The 21,770-nt window shown below is 36.4% G+C and overlaps 2 protein-coding genes across 3 annotated transcripts; one reads left to right on the plus strand and one right to left on the minus strand.

Annotated features, from left to right (window-relative positions):
* Nucleotides 1-1,945: 1,945 nt before the first annotated feature.
* Nucleotides 1,946-17,249, plus strand: LOC111446275 (Niemann-Pick C1 protein-like). Its single transcript, XM_023085014.1, has 39 exons — nucleotides 1,946-2,148; nucleotides 2,852-2,925; nucleotides 3,113-3,212; nucleotides 3,339-3,446; nucleotides 3,867-3,983; nucleotides 4,709-4,859; nucleotides 5,221-5,468; nucleotides 5,560-5,748; nucleotides 6,075-6,151; nucleotides 6,232-6,349; nucleotides 7,203-7,286; nucleotides 7,448-7,543; nucleotides 7,696-7,797; nucleotides 8,211-8,279; nucleotides 8,470-8,565; nucleotides 8,653-8,760; nucleotides 9,351-9,464; nucleotides 9,676-9,759; nucleotides 9,888-10,016; nucleotides 10,659-10,857; nucleotides 10,950-11,090; nucleotides 11,191-11,234; nucleotides 11,787-11,870; nucleotides 11,961-12,029; nucleotides 12,147-12,223; nucleotides 13,252-13,321; nucleotides 13,474-13,623; nucleotides 13,941-14,006; nucleotides 14,157-14,301; nucleotides 14,423-14,487; nucleotides 14,584-14,649; nucleotides 14,867-14,960; nucleotides 15,328-15,364; nucleotides 15,459-15,516; nucleotides 15,639-15,749; nucleotides 16,216-16,283; nucleotides 16,428-16,494; nucleotides 16,577-16,645; nucleotides 16,860-17,249. The coding sequence occupies exons 1-39, from the start codon at nucleotides 2,104-2,106 to the stop codon at nucleotides 16,953-16,955; spliced, it is 3,885 nt and encodes a 1,294-aa protein (XP_022940782.1). The 5' UTR covers nucleotides 1,946-2,103; the 3' UTR covers nucleotides 16,956-17,249.
* LOC111446276 (protein NLP5-like) lies at nucleotides 17,216-21,234 on the minus strand. 2 transcript variants are annotated; one of them, XM_023085016.1, is made up of 6 exons: nucleotides 20,848-21,234; nucleotides 20,568-20,608; nucleotides 19,680-20,359; nucleotides 19,080-19,127; nucleotides 18,157-18,994; nucleotides 17,216-17,963 (listed from the first exon to the last, which is right to left on the minus strand). In XM_023085016.1, coding segments are annotated over exons 1-6 (2,274 nt in total). In that variant the 5' UTR covers nucleotides 20,850-21,234; the 3' UTR covers nucleotides 17,216-17,298. The 2 variants fall into 2 exon arrangements, with proteins under 2 accessions (XP_022940784.1, XP_022940783.1); XM_023085015.1 differs by having other exon boundaries at nucleotides 19,680-20,608.
* Nucleotides 21,235-21,770: the final 536 nt, after the last annotated feature.

The raw sequence follows: 21,770 nt of genomic DNA on the forward strand, positions 1-21,770 counted from the left end.
ATCCCAAACCTACGGCTCCGGTGATGCTCGCAAATTGTCTGAATGTTCTTTATGATTTGCGTTGGTAATTGGTTTGGGTTGCATCGAATTGCCAGGCTGTAGCTTTAATGGAGGGTTCTGTTTCATTCGGCGTCACCCATCCATTAATGTTATTGTTACCAATTTGTACACGTGCGTGCTTCAACATGGGGCATGTGGCGATGATGGCGTCAAATGAGTAGCAATGGTGACCATAAATGCCTCACCCACACCCTCTGTTTCTGAAAACTCCCCAAACCCCACAAACACCTTTTCCTCTTTTCTTTTCGCTCTGCAGTGTTGCCTGTCGTGTGTGCCAATTTGGTAATGCCTTCTCCAAATTAAAACACTGTTTCCGCCCACTTCTTGAGTTCATCACTTGCTTTCATCATTACTCCTCGATTACTCTCCCCTTTGCTATTCGATTTTATTTTTAAATCTGAAAAATATAGAGATTAGGTTAAGTACTTAAAAATAAAATATTGTATAATTTCTAGAAGGATGCTAATATGGCATATAATTTTTAAAATTTTATTGCGTGTTGGGTTGAAAAGTGCGGTGGTTGGGTTTTTGGAATTTGCACATCAAGTCCCACACTTTCTCGTATTTTCCCACTAAACCCAACCACCAATTAACTCAAAATCATTTCATCAATTTTTACTAATCATTATTTATTTGGTTTTTTTTTTTCTTTTTTCTTTTTTCACACTACTTTTAAGTGAATAGAAAATTAGTTGGGTTTATTTGATATGGTTCAGAATTATAGCTTTTTGGGTACTCAACAAAATTATAGCTTTTCTGATGCTTTTTCGAATAATTTGAGGAAAAGGTTCAAACAGTCAGCTCGCCTCTTCCACACTTCCAAATGTGGCTATTTTTAATATTGGTAAATTTACCTTCTTTCTTTTTTTTACCCTTATTCATTCAACTGAGAAGTCAAAAATAGAAGAGAAAGGATTTACCTGAAAAGCTTAATTCACCTCCTCCCCCTTGGTATGGTCATATTGGACAAGAGGTTAAGGCTTGACTCGGGGGCATGCACACTTATCATATCCGTGTGCTGTTTGATGTGATTCCCTTTTAACTTAATTCACAGATAAATTATCTTCATCTAATATAAAATGTATGCTTTGGTGAACACTACTCCTCGTAGAAAACACTTGCACTCTTTATTAAAATAAATAAAAAAAAAACATATTATAAAATTACAGATAATAAGTCCCTCTATTACTATATTTTAAAAAATGTCTTTTAAAGTTTGACTTTGAGTGAATTTTTTAATCCATCACTACAAACTTCCACCAACTACTCATTAATATTGCAATAATAGACTAATTGTAGAGTTTTATCTGATGAAATTAAAATTTGAAGATAAAAATTAATAATTATAAAAAAATGATTAATTTTTTTAGTCCCTTTATTAGTTAGTTGAAATTGAAGAAAAAACAAGTCTAACATTAATTACGGTGCTAAATTTGGAAGGAACACGTCATATAGGTTTAGGGTGGGAAATTTTAAAAACTGCCATCTAATTAGGTAAGTACTAATGTTATAGTAAGTTCTTTATTCCATTCCACACCAAAAATAAATTAATAAAATATAAAATAATAATACATCTCTAAATCAGAAATTAATGTATTTTTTTTTTTAAAAAAGAGAAAATAATATACATATTATTTATTGTGGTTCTTATAATATACTCACCCTCACGGTAAGGTAATCCTCAAAATAAAAAATATGATTAAAAGAATACCACCGGCAGGGTTCGGGTTCGGGTTCTGTCGTTTTGTGAGGTAAATGTGACCGTTTAATGAACAAATCGCATTTACAGAAACACCCTCGTACTGGCTCCAAATGATAGAGCATACAAATCAGTATCATAGGGGCCTGCTCGCCAATCAAACCAAAAGCATTTTCAATTCCTACGCCGATTTTATTTGCCCCTCTTGAAAACCGCGAAACTGCTGCCCGCGCCAACAGTAGACATTTTCTTTCTCACACCTCAGTAACTATAAATACGTTTTCCCTTCGGTGCGGCTTTGCTCTTCATCGCACAGGACTCATCTTCTACTGATCGACTCCACAATGAGGCTTCGTCTAGGGTTTATCCTCTCAATTTATCTCCTACAGGCAATAATTCTCTACCTAAATCGTATTTTGTTATTGAATATCTTCTGTCTTCTTCCGTTTTTTTATGTTCTCTGTTAGCTGCTTTCGCCGCGTTCTCTGGACGCTAGGATTTGGAGACTTCTTCTCTGTAGTTTTGTCTCCATCATGCTGTGTTTCAGTGATTGGTTGCTGAAGAAATGTTGCGAATGGAAATTATGAGTTGTCTAGAAGTTTGCTGTGTATTTCTGTTTCTGTCGCCCGTTTATCTCTGCGTTTTTTCAGTCTTCTTTTAGCCTTCCTTATTCGGAAAAGTAATACGAGGAACTTCGACGAGGTTGGAAATGAATTGTATACCGATGGCGGCTTGTGCTGTGCCGTCATTTCGGATACTTCCAGTGAACAGGAAAAAACGTCTGGCTCTGTTTTACAGGGTTGTGAGGTTGCTTCACACGTATCCGAAATTGTTTAAACGAATGTTTAGTGAGCATGTTAAGTGGTTTTTGAATTAATTCCCATAATTGGAGTCTTTGGTTCTTGAATCTCTTCTCCTTATGAACTCGGGATAACAGTAATCTTCAATCATTTGTGGATTGCAATCAAATCAGATTGAAAGTTGTCTAGCGTCTACCCTATTTGAGATCTTTTTAAGAATTTCACTTCATTGCGAAATTCATAGAAACGAACGCTGACCTTGATTTCTTACTAAAAGTCGAGAAATGTGCAGGCTATATATTTTGTCCTAGCGTATGCCGAGAGGTCTAATGTTCGGTTGCTGTTATCTACGAATGGCACATCCGGGTATGTAGTTCATTTAGGTTGGCTATTCTTCGTTTCATTAGAATATTTTCTTTTTGCTGCGGATACTGTAGCTCGAATCTGTTCATTAGTTTTTTTTATTATATATATTTCAAGAGTATCTGCGCATTATTTCGTTCGTTTTACGCGGTAATTTCTAGATAAGGCTAAATTTTTCCTCCTTTTAAAGGGAAAAACATTCGGAAGGATACTGCGCAATGTATGATATTTGTGGAAAACGACCGGATGGTAAACTGCTGAACTGTCCTACTGGTACCCCATCTGTGAAGGTACACTTTAAATTTCCCGTTGTCGTACTATCCATATTTTAGTAATGGTGGTGTTTCCATCAAAATATTAATGTTTGTTTTGCTTCCTGGGTTTTTCTTTATGATCACAAATTATTGTGTTCCCAGCCAGATAATCTTCTTTCATCTAAGATCCAAAGTCTATGTCCAACTATTACTGGCAATGTTTGTTGCACAGAAGAACAATTTGACACCCTACGATCCCAACTTATGCAAGTAAGATATCAAACTGGCTCGTACTAGTAATAGCGTTCATAATCTCAGAATTGCTCATTGCTCACTGATGGCAGGTTGGACTATGCATCATGAGCATTTTGATGATCATTTTTCTTCTAAAACCAACATATGTTGCTTCTTCATTAAAATGCACGTAAAATATATGAATCCATGCCCCTGTATTCTTGAATTGCAAATACGCACTTTACAACCCTTTTCTGGGTATTGCATTGATTCGCCTGCGCGGGAGAATCAACCTTACTTTTGATTTATGCCTATTATTTGTTTGTAAGCTGAATATTAAATGGGTTACATTTTGTAATGTTACAGTCCCTTTGACATTTCTGCTATCTCGTGTGATCTTCTGATGAAATTACGTCAAATTTTTGGCCCACAATATGACTTGTGTATTTTATGCAGGCTATTCCATTTCTTGTAGGTTGTCCGGCATGCTTAAGAAACTTTTTGAACCTGTTCTGTGAGCTTACCTGTTCTCCAAATCAGAGCTTATTTATCAATGTTACTGCTGTTTTAAAGGTTAGAAACACTTCCATAGTTATACAATTTGCTAAGAAGTGTTTGTTTCTCACACGTTTGTGCTCTTTGTTTCCCTTAACTTATAAGCAAAGGTGATCCTGCTAGGGAGGCAGATACTAGTTGCTTTACCCATTGAGTCTCTCTTCTATTCATAAGACTACTAAGAGGTCATAAATGCACCCACTTACCAATTAACTGCACGTAGATATTTGGAAAAGATGAGGATATGTAAGAGCAAGGTTATAGTGTAGTTCACTTCTTTCTAATCTAAACAACGATTAATGACATTTTTCTTTTTCAAATTATAGAATTGCTTATTCAACATTCCAGTCTAGTTTTCAGCAAATTCTTGGGTGATCTTTCTTACTAGAGATTTGAGCTTGTATGAAATGAAATTCCAGTTTTTTCTATTTATTTTTAATCTTTCTTCCTAGCAGTTCTTGTCAATAAATTATAAGCTGATTTATTCTTACTGGAGACTAGAGCTCGTATGTGAGTAATTCCAATTTTTACTGCACAATTACATCTCAAATAAAACTCCTATCTGGAATGACTGCGTATTTGTTGCATTTGCTTAGAATCCATGCATTTCGTCTGTATGCTCTTTCCCAACGCTGACCGCTTTATGATTTTCTCCCCTTAGTTTAGCTGAATGTTAGACCTCTGCATTTACTGAGCTGTTAGAAGACCACATTAAATTTTGGATGACTTGTCTCTGGCTTTAGGTTAATAACAGCTTTGCAGTTGATGGCATTGATTATTATGTAGCTGATGCTTTTGGTGAAGGGCTATTTGAGTCCTGCAAAGATGTAAAGTTTGGTACGATGAACACTCTAGCCATGCAATTTATTGGTGCCGGTGCTAAAAATTTTAAAGGTCAGCAGCCTCTCTTTCTCTTATGCATATATGTGCACACTCATACCCTATTTGGTTCATGAACAAGCTGATACTGTGGAGATTACTTTAAATTTTTTATGTACCCAAATTTGGAAGTATTTTTGTAATAGTTTTCCGTGTAGTGTGGGAGTTTAAGAAATTTATTGACAGGGAAGAAGTAGTGGTTATTCCAAGTGTGAATAAAATGAAATTTTATGTGGAGGGGATTATTTTCCTTACCTTGACCTCTATGTTCTTTTCACTTCTTGATTGTGAACAAATCATCTCTTGCATATAAAGGCTACTTTTATCGTGTTCTCTCTTCCTTCTAGAATTTGAACATTTGTATAATTGTGAGCAGAGTGGTTTGCTTTTATTGGTAAACAAGCTAGCCCCGGCATGCCTGGTTCACCATATGCCATTGGATTTCCATCTATCGTGGCAACGTCATCTGGAATGAAGCATATGAATGTATCTGCTTATTCTTGTGGAGATACTTCACTCGGATGTTCCTGTGGTGACTGCCCTTCAGCACCAGTCTGCAGTAGTGCTGCGACCCCTGTTTCCCTTAGGAAAAATGCTTGTTCGGTGAAAATTGGGTCTCTTAAGGTGAGAAAATATCTCATAAATTGGAAATCTTTTTCTTATGTGTGCTGATTTGCATATTGTATTTAAAGACTTATTTTTGTGACTACTATAGGTCAAATGTGTTGACTTCACTCTGTGTATCCTGTTCATTATAATTGTCTCTGCTTTTCTTGGATGGAGTTTGTTTTATCGCAAATCTCAAAAGAGGCATTCTTCTGGAACTAAAATGATGCCAAATATCATGGATGGGAGTAATCTTGATTCTGCTACTAGGCAAAAGGATGAAAGTTTGCCAATGCCGGTTCGTACTTGTTCAAATTAGATATTTCTATAACGACATCATCAGTTAACTTAATGAACCATCTTAGATTAGTTTTGCATTAACCCTCCTGCTCTTCATGTTGGCAGTATGGTGATTCATTTGCCTACTATAAGCAAGTTCTTTGCCAATACTTTATAGTTACTGCCATTTTTTTAAATAACTGTATGTCATGCAAGCTTCTAGCTGCTGCCAGTCATTCTGGGCCTTGATTTCTACCATCTCTTTCAATTATGCGTTAACACTAATTTTGCAATTTACTTTGTTTTTTCTTGTTTGTTTCTCTGCTCATTGTTCATATACTTCAGACGCTTGAAGATGCTCCTCAAACCAAAAGTAGGATTCAGCTTTCAGTCGTCCAGGGATACATGTCCAACTTTTTCAGGTAACCCTAACGTCAATGTTGCTTTCCTAGTTCATCTGTAGAAAACATTTATGTTTATTTTCGTTCATGTTCCTTCTCAGGAAATATGGGAAATGGGTGGCCAGAAATCCTACATTGGTGTTGATTTCATCAGTAGTCATTGTTCTTCTTCTTTGTTTAGGTCTTATTCGTTTCAAGGTGGAGACAAGGCCTGAGAAGGTATAAATAATATGGTTGATACCAGCTTCATAAGAATGACAAGAAAAGTTTTGTTTCAATCAATTGAAGTGCTACTTTTTCTTATCATCCTTCCTTTTCTTTTATTGCTGCTCATAAGTTCTTTTCTTTTTTTGCTGCGCATATTCATTTATTCACATGTGTGTGTATTCAGCTGAATGACTATGTCTCCATAATTCCTCTTTCCTTTTGTGGCCATCCATTTGTTTCTTTTCTTTGCATACATACAAATGTGCCTGCATGCAATGTATATATTTTTATTTATTTATTGATAGGTGAATGTGACTGGAAAACAAATGACAGTTTTTGTCATTGAAAGAGGCAAACATGTGGAACACAATAATTTATTTGTTTGTATTTAAAATGGTGTGAAACAGTGAGTCAAGTTACAGATAAGGTGTCCTGTGTTTCTGAGCTGCATGAGGCAACAGTCGGGTCACTTGTGATATGGAGATAGTTTAGTGGCAGGATATCTTCGTGTATTTACTACTATTTATTTGATTTTTGCTAGTCTTCCTTGTTATGAACGAGTGCTAACACTGGGTATCTCTTTTCTATTCATGGCTTATAAAGATCCTGATTCAAGCCAAAGTCTTGGTAACCTTTAGTGAACTGACAATTTTTTTTATTATATAATTCAATGAAGAAAGTTTTAGTTGCCTTTTATAGTAAAACATGCTATCATGTTTGACATCAAGTTGTGTGCATTTAGAATAGTTTACATCAAGCCTTTTGAATTATAACCATCCTCAAATCCTTTCTTGTATTAATTATTTTATACTTCTAGCCAGATATCAGCTGCTGGGCTCTTGATGATTTCTTTATTTTGTTTCAGCTATGGGTAGGACCAGGAAGCAAAGCATCCCAAGAGAAGGAATTTTTTGATACTCATCTAGCCCCTTTTTATAGGATTGAACAGGTAGAGACTTGTTTGATAATTCAGCAAAGTAGTAAAAATGTGTTAGTTACTACTCTCAAAAATGATTTTGGAGTATCGTACCTATTGTGAAGATGTGTTGGAGAAGAATTATCATTTGCTGTTGATTTCAGACAACTTCTAATGCCACATTTCTTCTGTAGATTATAATAGCCACAATTCCAGATACTGTGCATGGAAAGCCGCCAAGTATTTTGAATGATAACAATGTTAAGTTACTGTTTGACATACAAAAGAAGGTATTTTTGTAGCTAGAATAAAACTTCAGGAGTGATTCCTATATTATGGGTTTTGACTGTATCCCTTGGGATATTACTTCCCATAATTTAAATGTAATTTACGTATGTTGGGCCATTCTCAGAATTTCTACTCCACCTGTTGGTTTTTGCAGATAGATGGTATTCGTGCTAAATACTCGGGTTCAAGTATATCTCTAAGTGACATTTGCTTGAAGCCACTGGATCGAGATTGTGCCACTCAGAGTGTCCTGCAGGTGGAGATTCTAGTTTGCTAGTTTTTATCTTATTAAAATAAATACACATGGATGGAAACATTTCAATTGAAAAATACATAGACTCGTTTGATAACCATTTCATATTTGGTTTTTGAAAATTAAATTTATAAACACTACTTCTATCTATGAGTTTTTTCTACTTATCGTCTATTTTTTTACAAATGTTTTCAAAATGCAAGCCTGAGTTTTGAAAACTTCAAAAAGAAAAGTCTTTAAAAAATTTAGCTAAGAGTTGACATGTTTTCTTAAGAAAAATGAAAACCATGATAAAGAAATGGTAAGAAAACGAGCACAAATTTTTAAAACAAAAAATCTAAAAACCAAATGGTTTTAGGTTATAAAGCATAAGTTTAATATTTATAGAACTGAACAGTGTCCACTCTATTTGACAGTACTTCCAGATGAATCCAGAAAATTTTGATAACTATGGAGGAGTCCAACATCTTGAATATTGTTTTGAGGTATTATATACATTTCCCATTTTCTGATCCAGTTTTGATCGTTAGATGGTAGAGAATTTAAATCCATGAGCCATATGAGAGCTCCTGTGACTTATTTAAAGTAGAACGATTAGAGAAATCTTTTGTATTGTCTTCTACTATCGGTGCATTTGACAATATTTTATATGTTTGTTCGTGTTTTTTATTTCAGCATTATTCCTCTGCAGACAGCTGCAGGAGTGCATTTAAAGCTCCTCTTGATCCAAGCACCGCATTAGGGGGCTACACTGGGAACAATTATTCAGAAGTAATCTATCATACTGCTTGTTAGTTGGTAATCTAATTTGAACAAATAAATCTCCATAGTTATCTTACCGTTAGTTTTTTGAGACAGGCTTCTGCGTTCTTGATAACATATCCAGTGAACAATGCTATTAATAAAGATAGTAATGAATCTGGTCGAGCTGTGGCATGGGAGAAAGCTTTTATTCAATTGGCTAAGGTTTCTCTCATATTCTGGTTCTGCGCAACGACTTTTCCTTTCTTCAAATTGCATTCTTATTATTATACTACTTTACCTTCACTGTGAAATATGTGAAAATGTGTTCTTTTCATCTTTTGAAACCTTCATGAGTGAAATATTGCTAGTTTTGAAATTTAATTGTAGATTTACTTCAAAAACAATCTTTATTTATGACATAAGTAATATAATTATAAAGTAATAGATTAAAACAAATTTTTTCCATCTTTTATATCTTTTCAACAATTATAACATAAGCAATAGTAATTAAAATGATCACAAATCAATTCTTACAAGTTTTTCTCCCCATAAGATAAACACCATTTTTATATTTTCAGCCTAACGAATCCCGATCCCATATAATTCCAAACATACGCTTTCAACTCCTATGCTTTTCTTACATATCTCATTTTTCTTAATCCTATCATGCTTTATAACTCCGGGCTCTAGTTATTTGGATTCTATTTTAGTTTCTTTCTCCATTTGTTTATAATTTAATTTTAATGTAATGGTGTCCGTCCTTCATCTTGGAGTAAATGGAGTTTCTCGACATTAATCTACTTTTGTGATAGGATGAGTTATTGACAATGGTGCAATCTAAAAACTTGACGCTTTCTTTTTCTTCGGAAAGCTCCATTGAAGAAGAATTAAAAAGAGAGAGTACTGCAGATGTCATCACAATATTGGTTAGTTCTTTCTTAGAGAGAATTTTGTGTGTTATACAGTTAAATTATCATTTTCTTCGTCCTTATATATGATTTATTCTATATTTTCTCCCGATATTTGCATTGAAGTATTATTTTTTATTTTTTTATTTTTTGATAGTGTGAGTGGCTTCATATCGTGTCATTTCTTCTAATTGCCAATTCACTCTGTTTACCTATAATTAAACTGCAGATAAGCTATCTTGTAATGTTCGCTTACATATCTCTTACTTTGGGCGATAGACCACATCTAAAAACTTTTTGTGTTTCATCAAAGGTACGTAATGGGCTCTCTTATAACTTTCAGTAGCTCTACTTAGATGGATTATTCTCTAATTTACTGATGTTTCATCCCAACCATTGGACTATATGCATTAATAGCTTGTGATTCTTTTCTATGATCAGGTATTACTTGGTCTCTCCGGGGTTGTACTTGTCATGTTATCTGTTCTTGGATCAGTAGGTTTCTTCAGTGCCGTTGGAGTTAAATCTACTCTGATCATTATGGAAGTTATTCCTTTCCTTGTTCTGGCAGTAAGTTCTATCTTCATCTGCTTTTTTCCACGTTGCACTCCCGGTTATGATTTGGTATTGATATTCTTGTGCTGGATGGTTTACATGCCATAGTTGGACTCCATGCACGGATGATCATACCAGTTCAATCTTGCTTTTTTAACTTTTAACTTTCATTATCATGAGCTTGGATTATACTTCCATAGCTTCATAATTGTTCTTCTGTTTTCTGAGTACTGATAAAGGGAGTGGGTTTTTATTTGCATAACCTACAACTTTGTCGAAACTCCAAACCTTAGAAGATGTTGGTTCGGTTAAAGAATGAGATTATCACATTGCTTGTCAACTTGCGCACATGCTATTGGCAAGCATTTCAGGAATTAAAATTTTGGGAACAGAAAATGTCGTACAGTGGTTGCTCTGCACATTCTAATTTCTATTCATTCTATCGCAATGTTGTTTTAAATGAATGAATGTCTTGTTAAACACGATAGACTATCATTTCCTTATGTAAGATTAATATCTTATTCTTGTATATCACTGCAGCCTAACATATTCTTAAATCTTGATGGTCAGCATTCTTCTTGGATATGTTGTCAAACACTCTTTTTTGAAGTCCTTTTTATGTATCATTTCTAATAAATTTTATCATCCAAATATCAGGTTGGGGTTGATAATATGTGTATATTGGTACATGCTGTTAAACGGCAGTCAGTAGAATTGCCTTTAGAAGGACGAATTAGCAATGCACTTGTAGAAGTTGGACCATCCATAACACTAGCAAGTTTATCTGAGGTTCTTGCATTTGCAGTTGGAAGTTTCATTCCTATGCCAGCATGCCGTGTCTTTTCCATGTTTGCAGGTTAGATATTTGTGCATTGCAAATCTCTCAAGGACGCTTAAGATATATGTTTTAATTGTGATAGGCGTAGCTTTTTTCACTTTCTTTTACAGCATTGGCTGTTCTACTGGACTTCCTGCTACAAGTGACAGCTTTTGTTGCTCTCATAGTATTTGATTTTTTAAGGACTGAGGATAATAGAGTTGACTGTTTTCCATGTGTTAAGAGATCAGGATACGCTGGGAGTGATAAAGGTAGAACCTTAGGTACTTTAATTCTTTTTATAATAATATCTTTGTACAAATTTATTGCTCTTTATTGCGGTGATGCATTGTCTTGTTGAATATCATTTAGGCGTCACTCAGAGGAATCCTGGCTTGTTAGCCCGATACATGAAGGTAGCTTTCTTATTGTAATATTACCTTTTCTTTGTTTCTTGGGGAAGAAAAGCTCAATCCACCAATATATTATATTGTATTAACTTGTTAGCCCGATACATGAAGGTAGCTTTCTTATGATATATTTTTGTAGTCTGATTTCAGTTGCGTCTAGCTATTATTTCGGACTCAAACCAAACCAAGAACATTACTTCTTTTGGATGAATGATAAGTCCCATCTTATTTGCAATTTTGTATGGATTTCAGTGTCTTTTTACCATTCCTTTCCTCTCTTTTCTTCAACTTAGTTTCCGCTTTGAATGTAAGGAAATTCCATTTATTTTGTTATTAATTTTAGAGTTATTTAATAGTTTCTGCTTTGAATGTAAGAAAATTCCATTTACTTTGTTATTAATTTGAGAGTTATTTAATTTTTAGCAAACTAAATATTAGTTATCATCTATATCCACACTCATTCGTTCCAATCATACTCCAAACCTACTATAAGGGGCTGTTTGGTTCATTTCATTATCTTTTTGTTTTCTATTTAACGCCCATGTTTTGTCTATCCAGGAGATCCATGCACCAGCACTTAGCATCTGGGGAGTCAAAATAGTTGTCATATCCATCTTTATTGGGTTTACATTCGCAAGCATTGTGAGTTCTCCATCTCTTGTCAGGTTATCAGTTTTCCTGACCATGCTTGTTATATGGGATGTTAATTTTCTATTATTTTAAACTTCACAGGCGCTATGCACCAGAATTGAACCTGGTTTGGAACAAAAGATTGTCCTCCCCAAAGATTCTTATCTTCAGGTTTTTATTTTTATTCATCGCTTATGTATTTTCAAGGGATGCCAAAGTTGCACCCCAGAATCACTTATTTCATGATTTTTTTGCCCGGCATGTTAAAGCTGCTTACCTTTTCTGCAGGGGTACTTCAATAACATTTCAGAACATCTCAGAATAGGCCCACCGGTATATTTCATTGTAAAGAACTACAATTACAGGTATACCTGTAGAAGAATTACACTCCATCTGGAAATTTTGACAGACTGACCTACAAAGTTGGGTCAAAATGCTATTTCTAGTTTTTCTAAATACAGTTATCTAAGCTTCTTCAAACATATTTTTATCATTATTTTTTCTATCTACCACGATTCCTCCTCCCTCTCATTTTCTCCTCTCCTCTCTCTTACTTTGTTTTCTCCTGCCCTCCTCCTCACTCTACTCCCTCCCTCTTCCTCTTGCCTTCTTTTTAGTTTTTTGTTCTTTTTTTTTTTTTCGTTTTTTCATTTTCAGTCCGCAATTTATCTCCCAGTTTTTAATCCATATTTGAAACAAAAATCCATTTGGGTTCTCTTAAGAAGATGAAGAGAGGAGGAGGAAGCGAGAGTGTGAGAGGGGGAAGCAGGGAGCCGAAGTGAGGAGCGAGAGGAAAAAAACTTAACAAAATATTCGCTGAAGTTAGCAAAAGGTTAGAAAAGAATATGGGGCCTATTACCATGGGACTTTTAGACGCCATATTATTTCTACCTTATTTGCTGTCCTTGGCTGTCTAATTATATTTTGCCCCAGGAATTTAAAATTTACCAGGCACACAACTTTATGACGAATATATCTTAAAGTGATTTGTAATAAAGTATATTCATGTTATTTTGTTATATGAAAAGGCAAATTAACTTTATAGGAATTATTTTATAATTTATTAGTTATGGAAGGTGTGCTCTCAGAAGTATGGGTTTACCTTTTAATAAGTACCGTGTCTCCCTATTTTCATAATAGAGTTCTTCTTTACCACTTTGTTATAAACTGTAATGTATAATTCTATATGGATTCTTTACCTCATGGTAACTGGCATTTTTTGCAAACCTTTGTGATACGGAAGTGGGAATATCGAGGATGTTCTGCTTTCATTTCTCTCTCTATCTCTCTTTTGTGGAGAAAATGAGCTGCCGGTTCCTAGGACAGACATCTTTAGTCTTTTCCATTTGCATCACTCATTCCTTGTTTTTTCCCCTCCCGTGACAATGCTCAGCTCAGAATCAAGACAAACGAACCAATTATGCTCCATCAGCCAATGTGACTCAGACTCTCTTTTAAATGAGGTATGCATATCCTCCATTTTCTTTTCACAGGAAATGTACGTCTTTTCCAAAATGCGCAGGAGAATAACATTCTTGCTACTCTAGCATGGCTTATTTTCACGTTATTTTTTCAAATCAGGGCTTTTTTTGTTTTTCTTTTTCCTTTCCTGTAGATTGCAAAAGCTTCACTAACACCAGAGTCAAGTTACATCGCTAAACCAGCTGCTTCATGGCTTGATGATTATCTTGTGTGGGTATCTCCAGAAGCATTTGGATGTTGTCGGAAGTTCAAGAACGACAGCTATTGCCCCCCTGATGATCAGGTCATGTGGTTCCTTTGAAATTGTTTCTTGAGAAATAACATCATGCTTGTAATACAGCTATCGTAGACAAGACTATTGTTCTTTCTACAGCTAGTTTGATCTTCTATAATCTTTGATTTTTTCTTTATTTCTTTTCCTTCCAATGCAATGGCTTACCCTTTGATGTCATTTTACTTGTTGCCATGTTGCTGTTTTATGTTAAGATAAATCGTTGACTGCACTTGGTCAGTTATTTTTTAGAAATGCTTGAGAATTGTTAATGTATTTTGCGCCCAGTATACTTTCTCCTTAAATTTACTGAATTTAGTCTTTTTCAGCCCCCTTGCTGTGCTTCAAATGATGGTTCTTGTGGTCTAAATGGAGTATGCAAAGATTGTACAACGGTAACATATCCCTATAAATTGGGTGGCAGATAACAAATAAAGCTGCTGCCTGGTTGCTTTTTAGTATTTTGCTAAATTAGTAGTTTCCGAGTCATGGGTTCTATTATTCATCTTAGAATTTGTAAAAGTTGACGCTTAGGAATTATGCAGTGCTTCCTTCACTCAGACCTGCATGGTGGTAGGCCATCTACTGTACAATTTAAGGAGAAATTGCCGTGGTTCCTCAGTGCTCTACCTTCTGCAGACTGTGCTAAAGGAGGACATGGGGCATACACTAGCAGTATCGAACTGAAAGGTTTGCAGGATTGGATATCTTTTGTTGTATTATTTGATAATAACATGTTAAATGAGAGTGAAAGATTTCTTGCAGCCTTAAATTAATTAAAACTTTTTTTTTTTTTTTTTTTTGTTATCAGGCTATGAAAATGGTGTCATTCAAGCATCTTCTTTCAGAACATATCATACTCCCCTGAATAAGCAGGTATGGTGTGGGTGGCTAGTTATTGGAATTTGGATAGTGTATTTGAAGGATATAATCAAAAACTTTTTTAATTTTATAAATTACTAAAATTATCAGGTTGACTATATCAATTCGATGAGGGCTGCTCAAGAATTGAGTTCAAGGGTTTCAGATTCTTTGAAGGTAAAATTTTCAATCATAATTTTTGGTTGGTTCTCTTTCTTATCATGTTAGTTTAAACTAATAATGATCGTACCTGGATTTTGTTTCCACCATTTGATTGAATACAAGAGTGGTGAATTGCTTTTGAAAACTTTTTTTCCCATTAATTCTTTTTTTCAAACTATTTGTTTCTGTTCCGTCAGCTTGATCTTGAACTGGCCATTTTTCTCCTTTGCAGATTGAGGTCTTTCCGTATTCCATATTTTACATGTTTTTTGAGCAATACTTGAATATATGGAGAACAGCATTGATCAACCTTGCCATCGCTATTGGTCAGTAATTAAGGACATTTTCGCGTGCATTGTTTAATATTATATAGTGTAAAGGCTACCATGCACTTCATGTTACAACTTTGTCTACCACGATGATGCTACCGAATGATTTGTGCTTCTGCCTTTTTTAATGGGAAAGAAAATTAGAAGAGATCATGTCCTAATATATATATCGAGGATAAGTCCTCTTGTGGTGTGCCATCTCTGTCCAGATATCCTCATTAAGTTGGTCTTTTTTTCTTATTCAATTTTTCCTCTTATTTCATTTGAAGACCTCTTAAGGACAGTTTTCATTCCTAATAAAGGAATGAAAGGTGTCATGGTGGTTCTGAAAAGCATTGATTTTGTACGCTTTTACTGTTTTCAGGTGCGGTGTTTATTGTGTGTCTGATCATCACGTGCAGGTTAGTGATGGGGTTTCTGTCATTGAAACAGACAGATATTCTTTTCTTCGAATGTGCTAACTAGGCTTCCTTGTGCTTGATTTTTTTGTTGTAGCTTATGGACCTCGGCTATCATTTTATTGGTGCTGGCAATGATTGTTGTGGATCTCATGGTATTTCCTTTATTCCTGATTATTTTTGGAGCGCTTACGATAATATGGCAGTGGAGTTAGTTTAATTATTTTAATATAAAATTGAGAATCATACCCCTTGCTGACAATAAAATACTTTGCAGGGCGTGATGGCCATTTTGAATATCCAATTAAACGCAATCTCTGTTGTCAATCTTGTCATGTCAGTGGGAATTGCTGTTGAATTTTGTGTTCATTTAACACATGCTTTCTCGGTCAGTATCATTCTTTGCTACACGATCTTTTTTTCAATAATGTATACCTAAAGTCGGCCATCGTTACTATTTTCATAGAAATTTCCTTTGCATAATAAAATCCATAATTGAGCGATAAATGTCATACCAAGGAGCATCAACTAGTTGGATTATTCTCTTGCATGATCAATCAGAATTGGCGTTCTAATTACTAGACTACCTATCAATGCGTAACATCGGTTACTAAACCCAAAACATGTTGAGAATCATTGAGAGGAGTAGTCCCACGTTGGCTGATTAAGAGGAAGATCATGGGTTTATGCTTATGCTCAAAATGGACAATATCATATCATTGTGGAGGGTCGCGGTTCCTAACAAAACAGTGACTAGAGCTATAATTATCCTACCATTGCCACAAGGGACAACCTGTAATCTTGGAACATTTCTCAACTTCCTGTTGTAATTGGTTGTGTGTTTCTTTTCTCAGGTAAGCAGTGGAGATAAAGACCAGCGCATGAAGGAGGCTCTCAGTACAATGGGAGCATCTGTTCTTAGGTACCATTTTCCATATCTTACAGTGGAGCTGTGCTTTAGATCTGAAATCTTGGAAAACTGACCTTGCGTAGTTACCATCATTCTTTATCAAATTTATAAGCCAATTTGCGTTTATTTTGTTTACATATCTACTGGTGCTTGCAGTGGAATCACACTAACAAAGCTAGTTGGGGTGCTTGTTCTATGCTTTTCTAAATCGGAAGTTTTTGTGGTATAAATTCCACGCCCTTAAGCTTGAATTTTAAGTAATCCATACGCGATGTCTATTAACATCTTCATTCTATGTTCTGCAGGTTTATTATTTCAAAATGTATTTGGCATTGGTACTTCTTGGATTTTTGCATGGCCTCGTATTCTTGCCGGTATGTACATCCGTGCTTCTTTTGTACATGAGGTTGTTAGGTGTGAGTTTAGTTTGTCTTTTTCACAATGTAGCATACTCGTTAAAAAGAGCAAAAACTATAATCAGCCCTTGTAAAACCTGACCGATGCTCTTGCTTCTCTCAGTACTTCGCAACGTAATCAAATCATCCAACCAATTTTGACATGAATTTGTTGAACCATCATGGATTGCAGGTAGTGTTGAGCATTTTTGGTCCACCATCAAGATGCGTGTTCGTCGAGCAACAAGACAACCAACCCTCTAATTCGCCTCCGACAAGAGAGTTGTAATTTGATTTGCAGCAACGGATGAAGTGGGCTTTTACAGGTTTGTCTGACGCATTCATTGGCATGCATGCTTAAACGCCAATAAAAAGGAAGAGAAAATATACAGCAGCTTCTTACTTGTAAAGCGAAATTTCCATAGCAGCAGGTAGTGGTAGTGTTATTTTCTTTGTAATTTGTATTAGGCGTTGCTTCATTGTGTTCAGAAAATGACATTTAAGTTGATAAATGTTATTGACTATTGCTTTCGCTGGAAAATTGTTGCAAATCCAAAGCAGCAAATTAAGGATTCCCATTGAATTTTGAAAAAGCAAATAATAATTGTTGATATTAGATGCTGACGCTGACGTCATAGCATATAAAATGTAGGGAAGGATGGGGTTTGTGGCTCCTCTCTCTTATGGCGTGGAGATGGTAGAAGCAGAAGCTTTATGGTTTGGAGTGGAGACGATTTGTACATATGAAAGCAGTCCTGAAGATACGCATCACTTGTTAACAACACCCATTCACATTCATCATCTAAGTACTTGAGATCATATTTACTTATGTCTCTGATATTAAATCGTCTTCCTACTTCCTTCACTAACTCTTCGTATCTCCACCATTTCTGCACTCGAAACCGGATTCTCTCCTCTCCATAGCTTACTTTCACTCTCATTTGATCGCTTTCTTTTGCTGTCTGCATTACACATCCAGTGGCAGGATGTCTGCAGAAAGAAAAACATTGGCTTGAATTCGAGCTCTGGCTGAGCGATGAGGGTGCAGTTTTTGATGCTGCATCTCGGATGTTGCTTGATGCTTTCAGGCCATCTCCCATCTTTCTTACGTATGGAGAGGCCAACTCCTGTAAATTGGAATACAAGGAGCTAGTTTGAAAAGCACCAGATGCACTGTTCACCGAGTCGATTACAAGTTGGAGCTTCTGCAACGAGTGGCCGACCTTCTTTATTTTTCGAGAAGGCCAACGTTTGATCCCATGTTGTCGACATATCCTTTTCAATGTGGTAGGACAAACTGAAACAGGAAGAAAATGGATTTAAGATGAACAGTTTGATGGTACAGAGAATAGAATATAACAAGTTCAAGGGAAAGATATTGACACCAACACTTCCAAATGCAACCAATCAAGATGCTAACTTCAAGCTCTACGATATTCTGTTATTTGCACTGAAACTTAACCACAGAAAACAAATGGCACTAATGCTACCTCCAATGCTCTTTGCAGCATCTTTTAAGCTACCCGCGAAGTATTGCCGAAGAACTTCTAAGGTGATACTTTTCTCGACCTTGGTTCGCCTTTTCTCACCCGTTCTTCCCATACTTATATCTGCAAAGATACCATTACCGACCGTCGGGCACTCTTCGCTGTCCTCAACAACCCCATTCTGATCATAATTTAGCTCCTGCAACAATGAGACAGAGCCACTACATTGTTGGATGTTTTGAACAGATGAAGCTAACAATGAATTTGTCGGATGAAGTTGTTCCATATTTTCCTCCCTACACTCCTTATCCGTTACAAGACGCAGGTTCCTGCAAGAGTATTGTATAACTGTGGACAACGAAGTGAGCAGGATTCTCTGCTCTTCAGGATCTCTACAATGGACAGGCAGGAAGAACTCGAGTACGAAGTCCGTTTTACTAATGAAAATGCAACGAAGGCGTAGTGCAACTGCAGCATGTAATCCAAACAACTTGGCATGGTGAGACAGAGGATATTCTGTGTTACGAAAGGATGTAATATCACTTGAGAAACACGGTTCGTTAGATTTAAACGCCATCCCAACGATTCCTTCGCCTTTTAGCAAATGATGCTCAGAGCATGCCTCATGGAAATCTTGAATTCGAGTATCAGCCACGAAGCAAGCCCGGTCTACCGTAGAAACACAACAGCTGTAGTTCTCATCCGAGTGCCTGCAACCCTCTTTACTTTGTTGGATACATGATGCCCAAGCTTGTGCCAAGGGCAAACCATGAGTTTCGCAGGCAGTTCTCAAAGTGTCTCGAATCTCTAATAATACAGCTTCATTGAACCTATTAAATACCTGTTAAATATAGTATGACGTTCAAATGAACAGCAGGAAAAGAGTTGCATAATCCAATTGTGTCAACTGCTACTCATTCAATTACCTTTTGATTGGGTGGGCTGATTACATCAGAGCTCCTAAGCTTGACTGCCTGCAGACAAAATACAAATTTTCCAGATTCCAATCAGTAAAGGATGCGTGAAGTTAGTATGTTAAGCTTCCACAAGCAGTACAAAAACGTCTATCCTTAAACACATACATACTCTGTAACAGCCCAAGCCCACCGCTAACAAATATTGTCTTTTTTGGACTTTCCCTTTCGGGTTTCTCCTCAAGATTTTTAAAACGTGTCTACTAGAGAGAGGTTTTCGCACTCTTAATAAATAATGTTTTATTTCTTTCTCCAACCGATGTGAGATCTCACATATTCATGAACCAAAAGTGAGGCTATAAATATGTTAGACCACAGCTTGGCTACAACATTTGGCTTCATGACACTATGACTCAAAGTGTTATCTCTAACTAACCCCAATTCATCTTCAGTGTCAAGGAATCCAAATTCATATAAGCAGATACAATAATTTGGATTTAAGGAATATATTGAAACCAATTCACAAAGGTCCTTATAGCTATAGCCTATTAGTAAAGCATCTTTTTCTCTCATTAAATATCAAAGGGTAAAGCATAAAAGGTTAAAGCAGACCTGAAGGGCTTTGCAAAGAATCTCATGTTCTGAACCATATTTGATCTGTTGGGTAACCATGACAACTTCAATCACCCCTAAACAACTTTTGCTGCCTTGTTCAAAAACAGGAAGTGCTATAGTTCCACGAACATCGTGCTCGTGAGCATGATCAACTCTCGGGTACTCATCGCTTCTGAAGAATCGAACATCAGGAGTCCACTCTGGAACCTTTCTTAAGAACACTCGACCGGGCAATCCCAGAGCCTTTTTGGAATCCTCGTCAGCTGTGAATTCATAGTTCACAGAGACGTCCCTGTACTTTGCAAGTCTTGTGCAGCTGGAATTCTGAGAGAACGGCAGCTGATTTGTGATGAGAACACTTCTTCCCCCTCTACTTACAGGCACCCAAACTTGTACAAGAACATCTTTGTCTCTCACAATATCTTTTATATACCCAACCGCCATGATTAGTCTCTCCATCACGGAAGGTGCAGACCCCATATGCTCCCCAGCTCCCATCCCCAGTCTTCTGCACAATTCAGAACCTTCAAGCGCGTTGTTTTCGGATTGATCGGAGCATCCCTCTTGCCCGACATCTACTCTTTCCCGCCCCGGAGACGCCTCATTGCTCAACATGTTCCTCGGTTCTTCTTGATCACTCCTTGTAATCAAGTTGGTGTTGAAGACACCATTCATCTCTGTAGCAGGCCACCCAATCAAAGGGTCTAAGTTAGCACCAAAGCTTGAGAGGTTAGGATGAAGAAACACAGTACCATCCGCAGTTTCTAACCAACAATCATCTAAAAGCAGCCCATCCATGTAGTCAAAATCCATGGCAATATCAGCTGGAGCTTCCAGCAATATAAGACGTCGTAGCAATGAACTAGATATATATCAGATACAAACCCAGAAGAAGAAATTCCAGTCCATGTTTGGGAAGAACAAACCTGTTGAATATCATAAGAAACATATTCAATCAACTCATTCTGTCAAACAAGGCAGGTTCAGAGAACAGGTTAGCCACCCAAGAAGAGTTTCAACAAACACAAAGAAACCCACAAAAGAAAAGGATTAAAATACACACATGAATCATATTTGCCAAAGACAACCAAACGAACACAACACTGCTTGAAGCAATCTCGTTAACCCAACAAAGAAAAAGGAAAGAGAAGAATAGAAGTCTCACATAAAATTTGAAAGATTCCAAGAGATTCCCAAGTGGATACTTATTTCTGTGGTGTTGCTGAAATGGGCAGGAAGAAGAACTGTCTGAAGAATAGGGAACAGGTGAGGAAGGGAAGGGAATGATCCCGTCAACAAGCTTCGGGCGCTGAGGAGGTCCTTCTCCCAATGATACCGCTCGCAGGCCCCCTTCCTTGAATCCTTCAAGTTCCTACTGCTTTATAGCTGAGTGAGATTCCGAGCACGACCCCACGTACTCCCCTCACCCCTTTGCGTCCGCCTTCGGAATTCTCGCTGTAAAGTCGACTCGCACACTCAGAGAGAAATAAGAGGGAAAAGGAAACGATACCTCTCGCTCTCGCTTTGTGATGTGGGCGTGAAAACGAGAATCCTGCTAGTTTTTCTCCCCATTGGGATTAAACAATAAATCTCTGAATGATTCTTATGATATATAATTTGGGTAAACATAATTATTAAAATCAAAAGAATCCACCAGAATCAGAATCAGAATCTTTCAAATCCACAGCTTAAAACTATAAAATAATAATTTCCAGCTTCAAATCAAATACCCACATACTCTTTAATCCTCAACTTAACACGCAACGCTTTCAAGCATTTGGTGTTGTTTATTATGATAGTACTGAGAGATTCCAACGTCACCCACACCCACCAAATTATTTGGGGATAAACAAATCTAAAGAAACTTCAAAACATGAGCTCATCATCCATTTGCATTATAAAATTCAGTTCAAATTTGTTCCTCCTCCTGCTGACACAAGCAAATTCGATATTATATTCCTTCCTCATATCCACCGATCATATTAAGATTTCTGACCCCTTTGTTTATGAATCTTCCAATTGAATTCCAACTTTTTGCTCTAAAAACAAAGCTGAAAATACAGGTAATTAATGGATACTTGTTGACAT

The sequence above is a fragment of the Cucurbita moschata genome, unplaced genomic scaffold, assembly GCF_002738365.1.
Source record: "Cucurbita moschata cultivar Rifu unplaced genomic scaffold, Cmos_1.0 Cmo_Scf00008, whole genome shotgun sequence".
NCBI classification, from domain to species: Eukaryota; Viridiplantae; Streptophyta; class Magnoliopsida; order Cucurbitales; family Cucurbitaceae; genus Cucurbita; species Cucurbita moschata.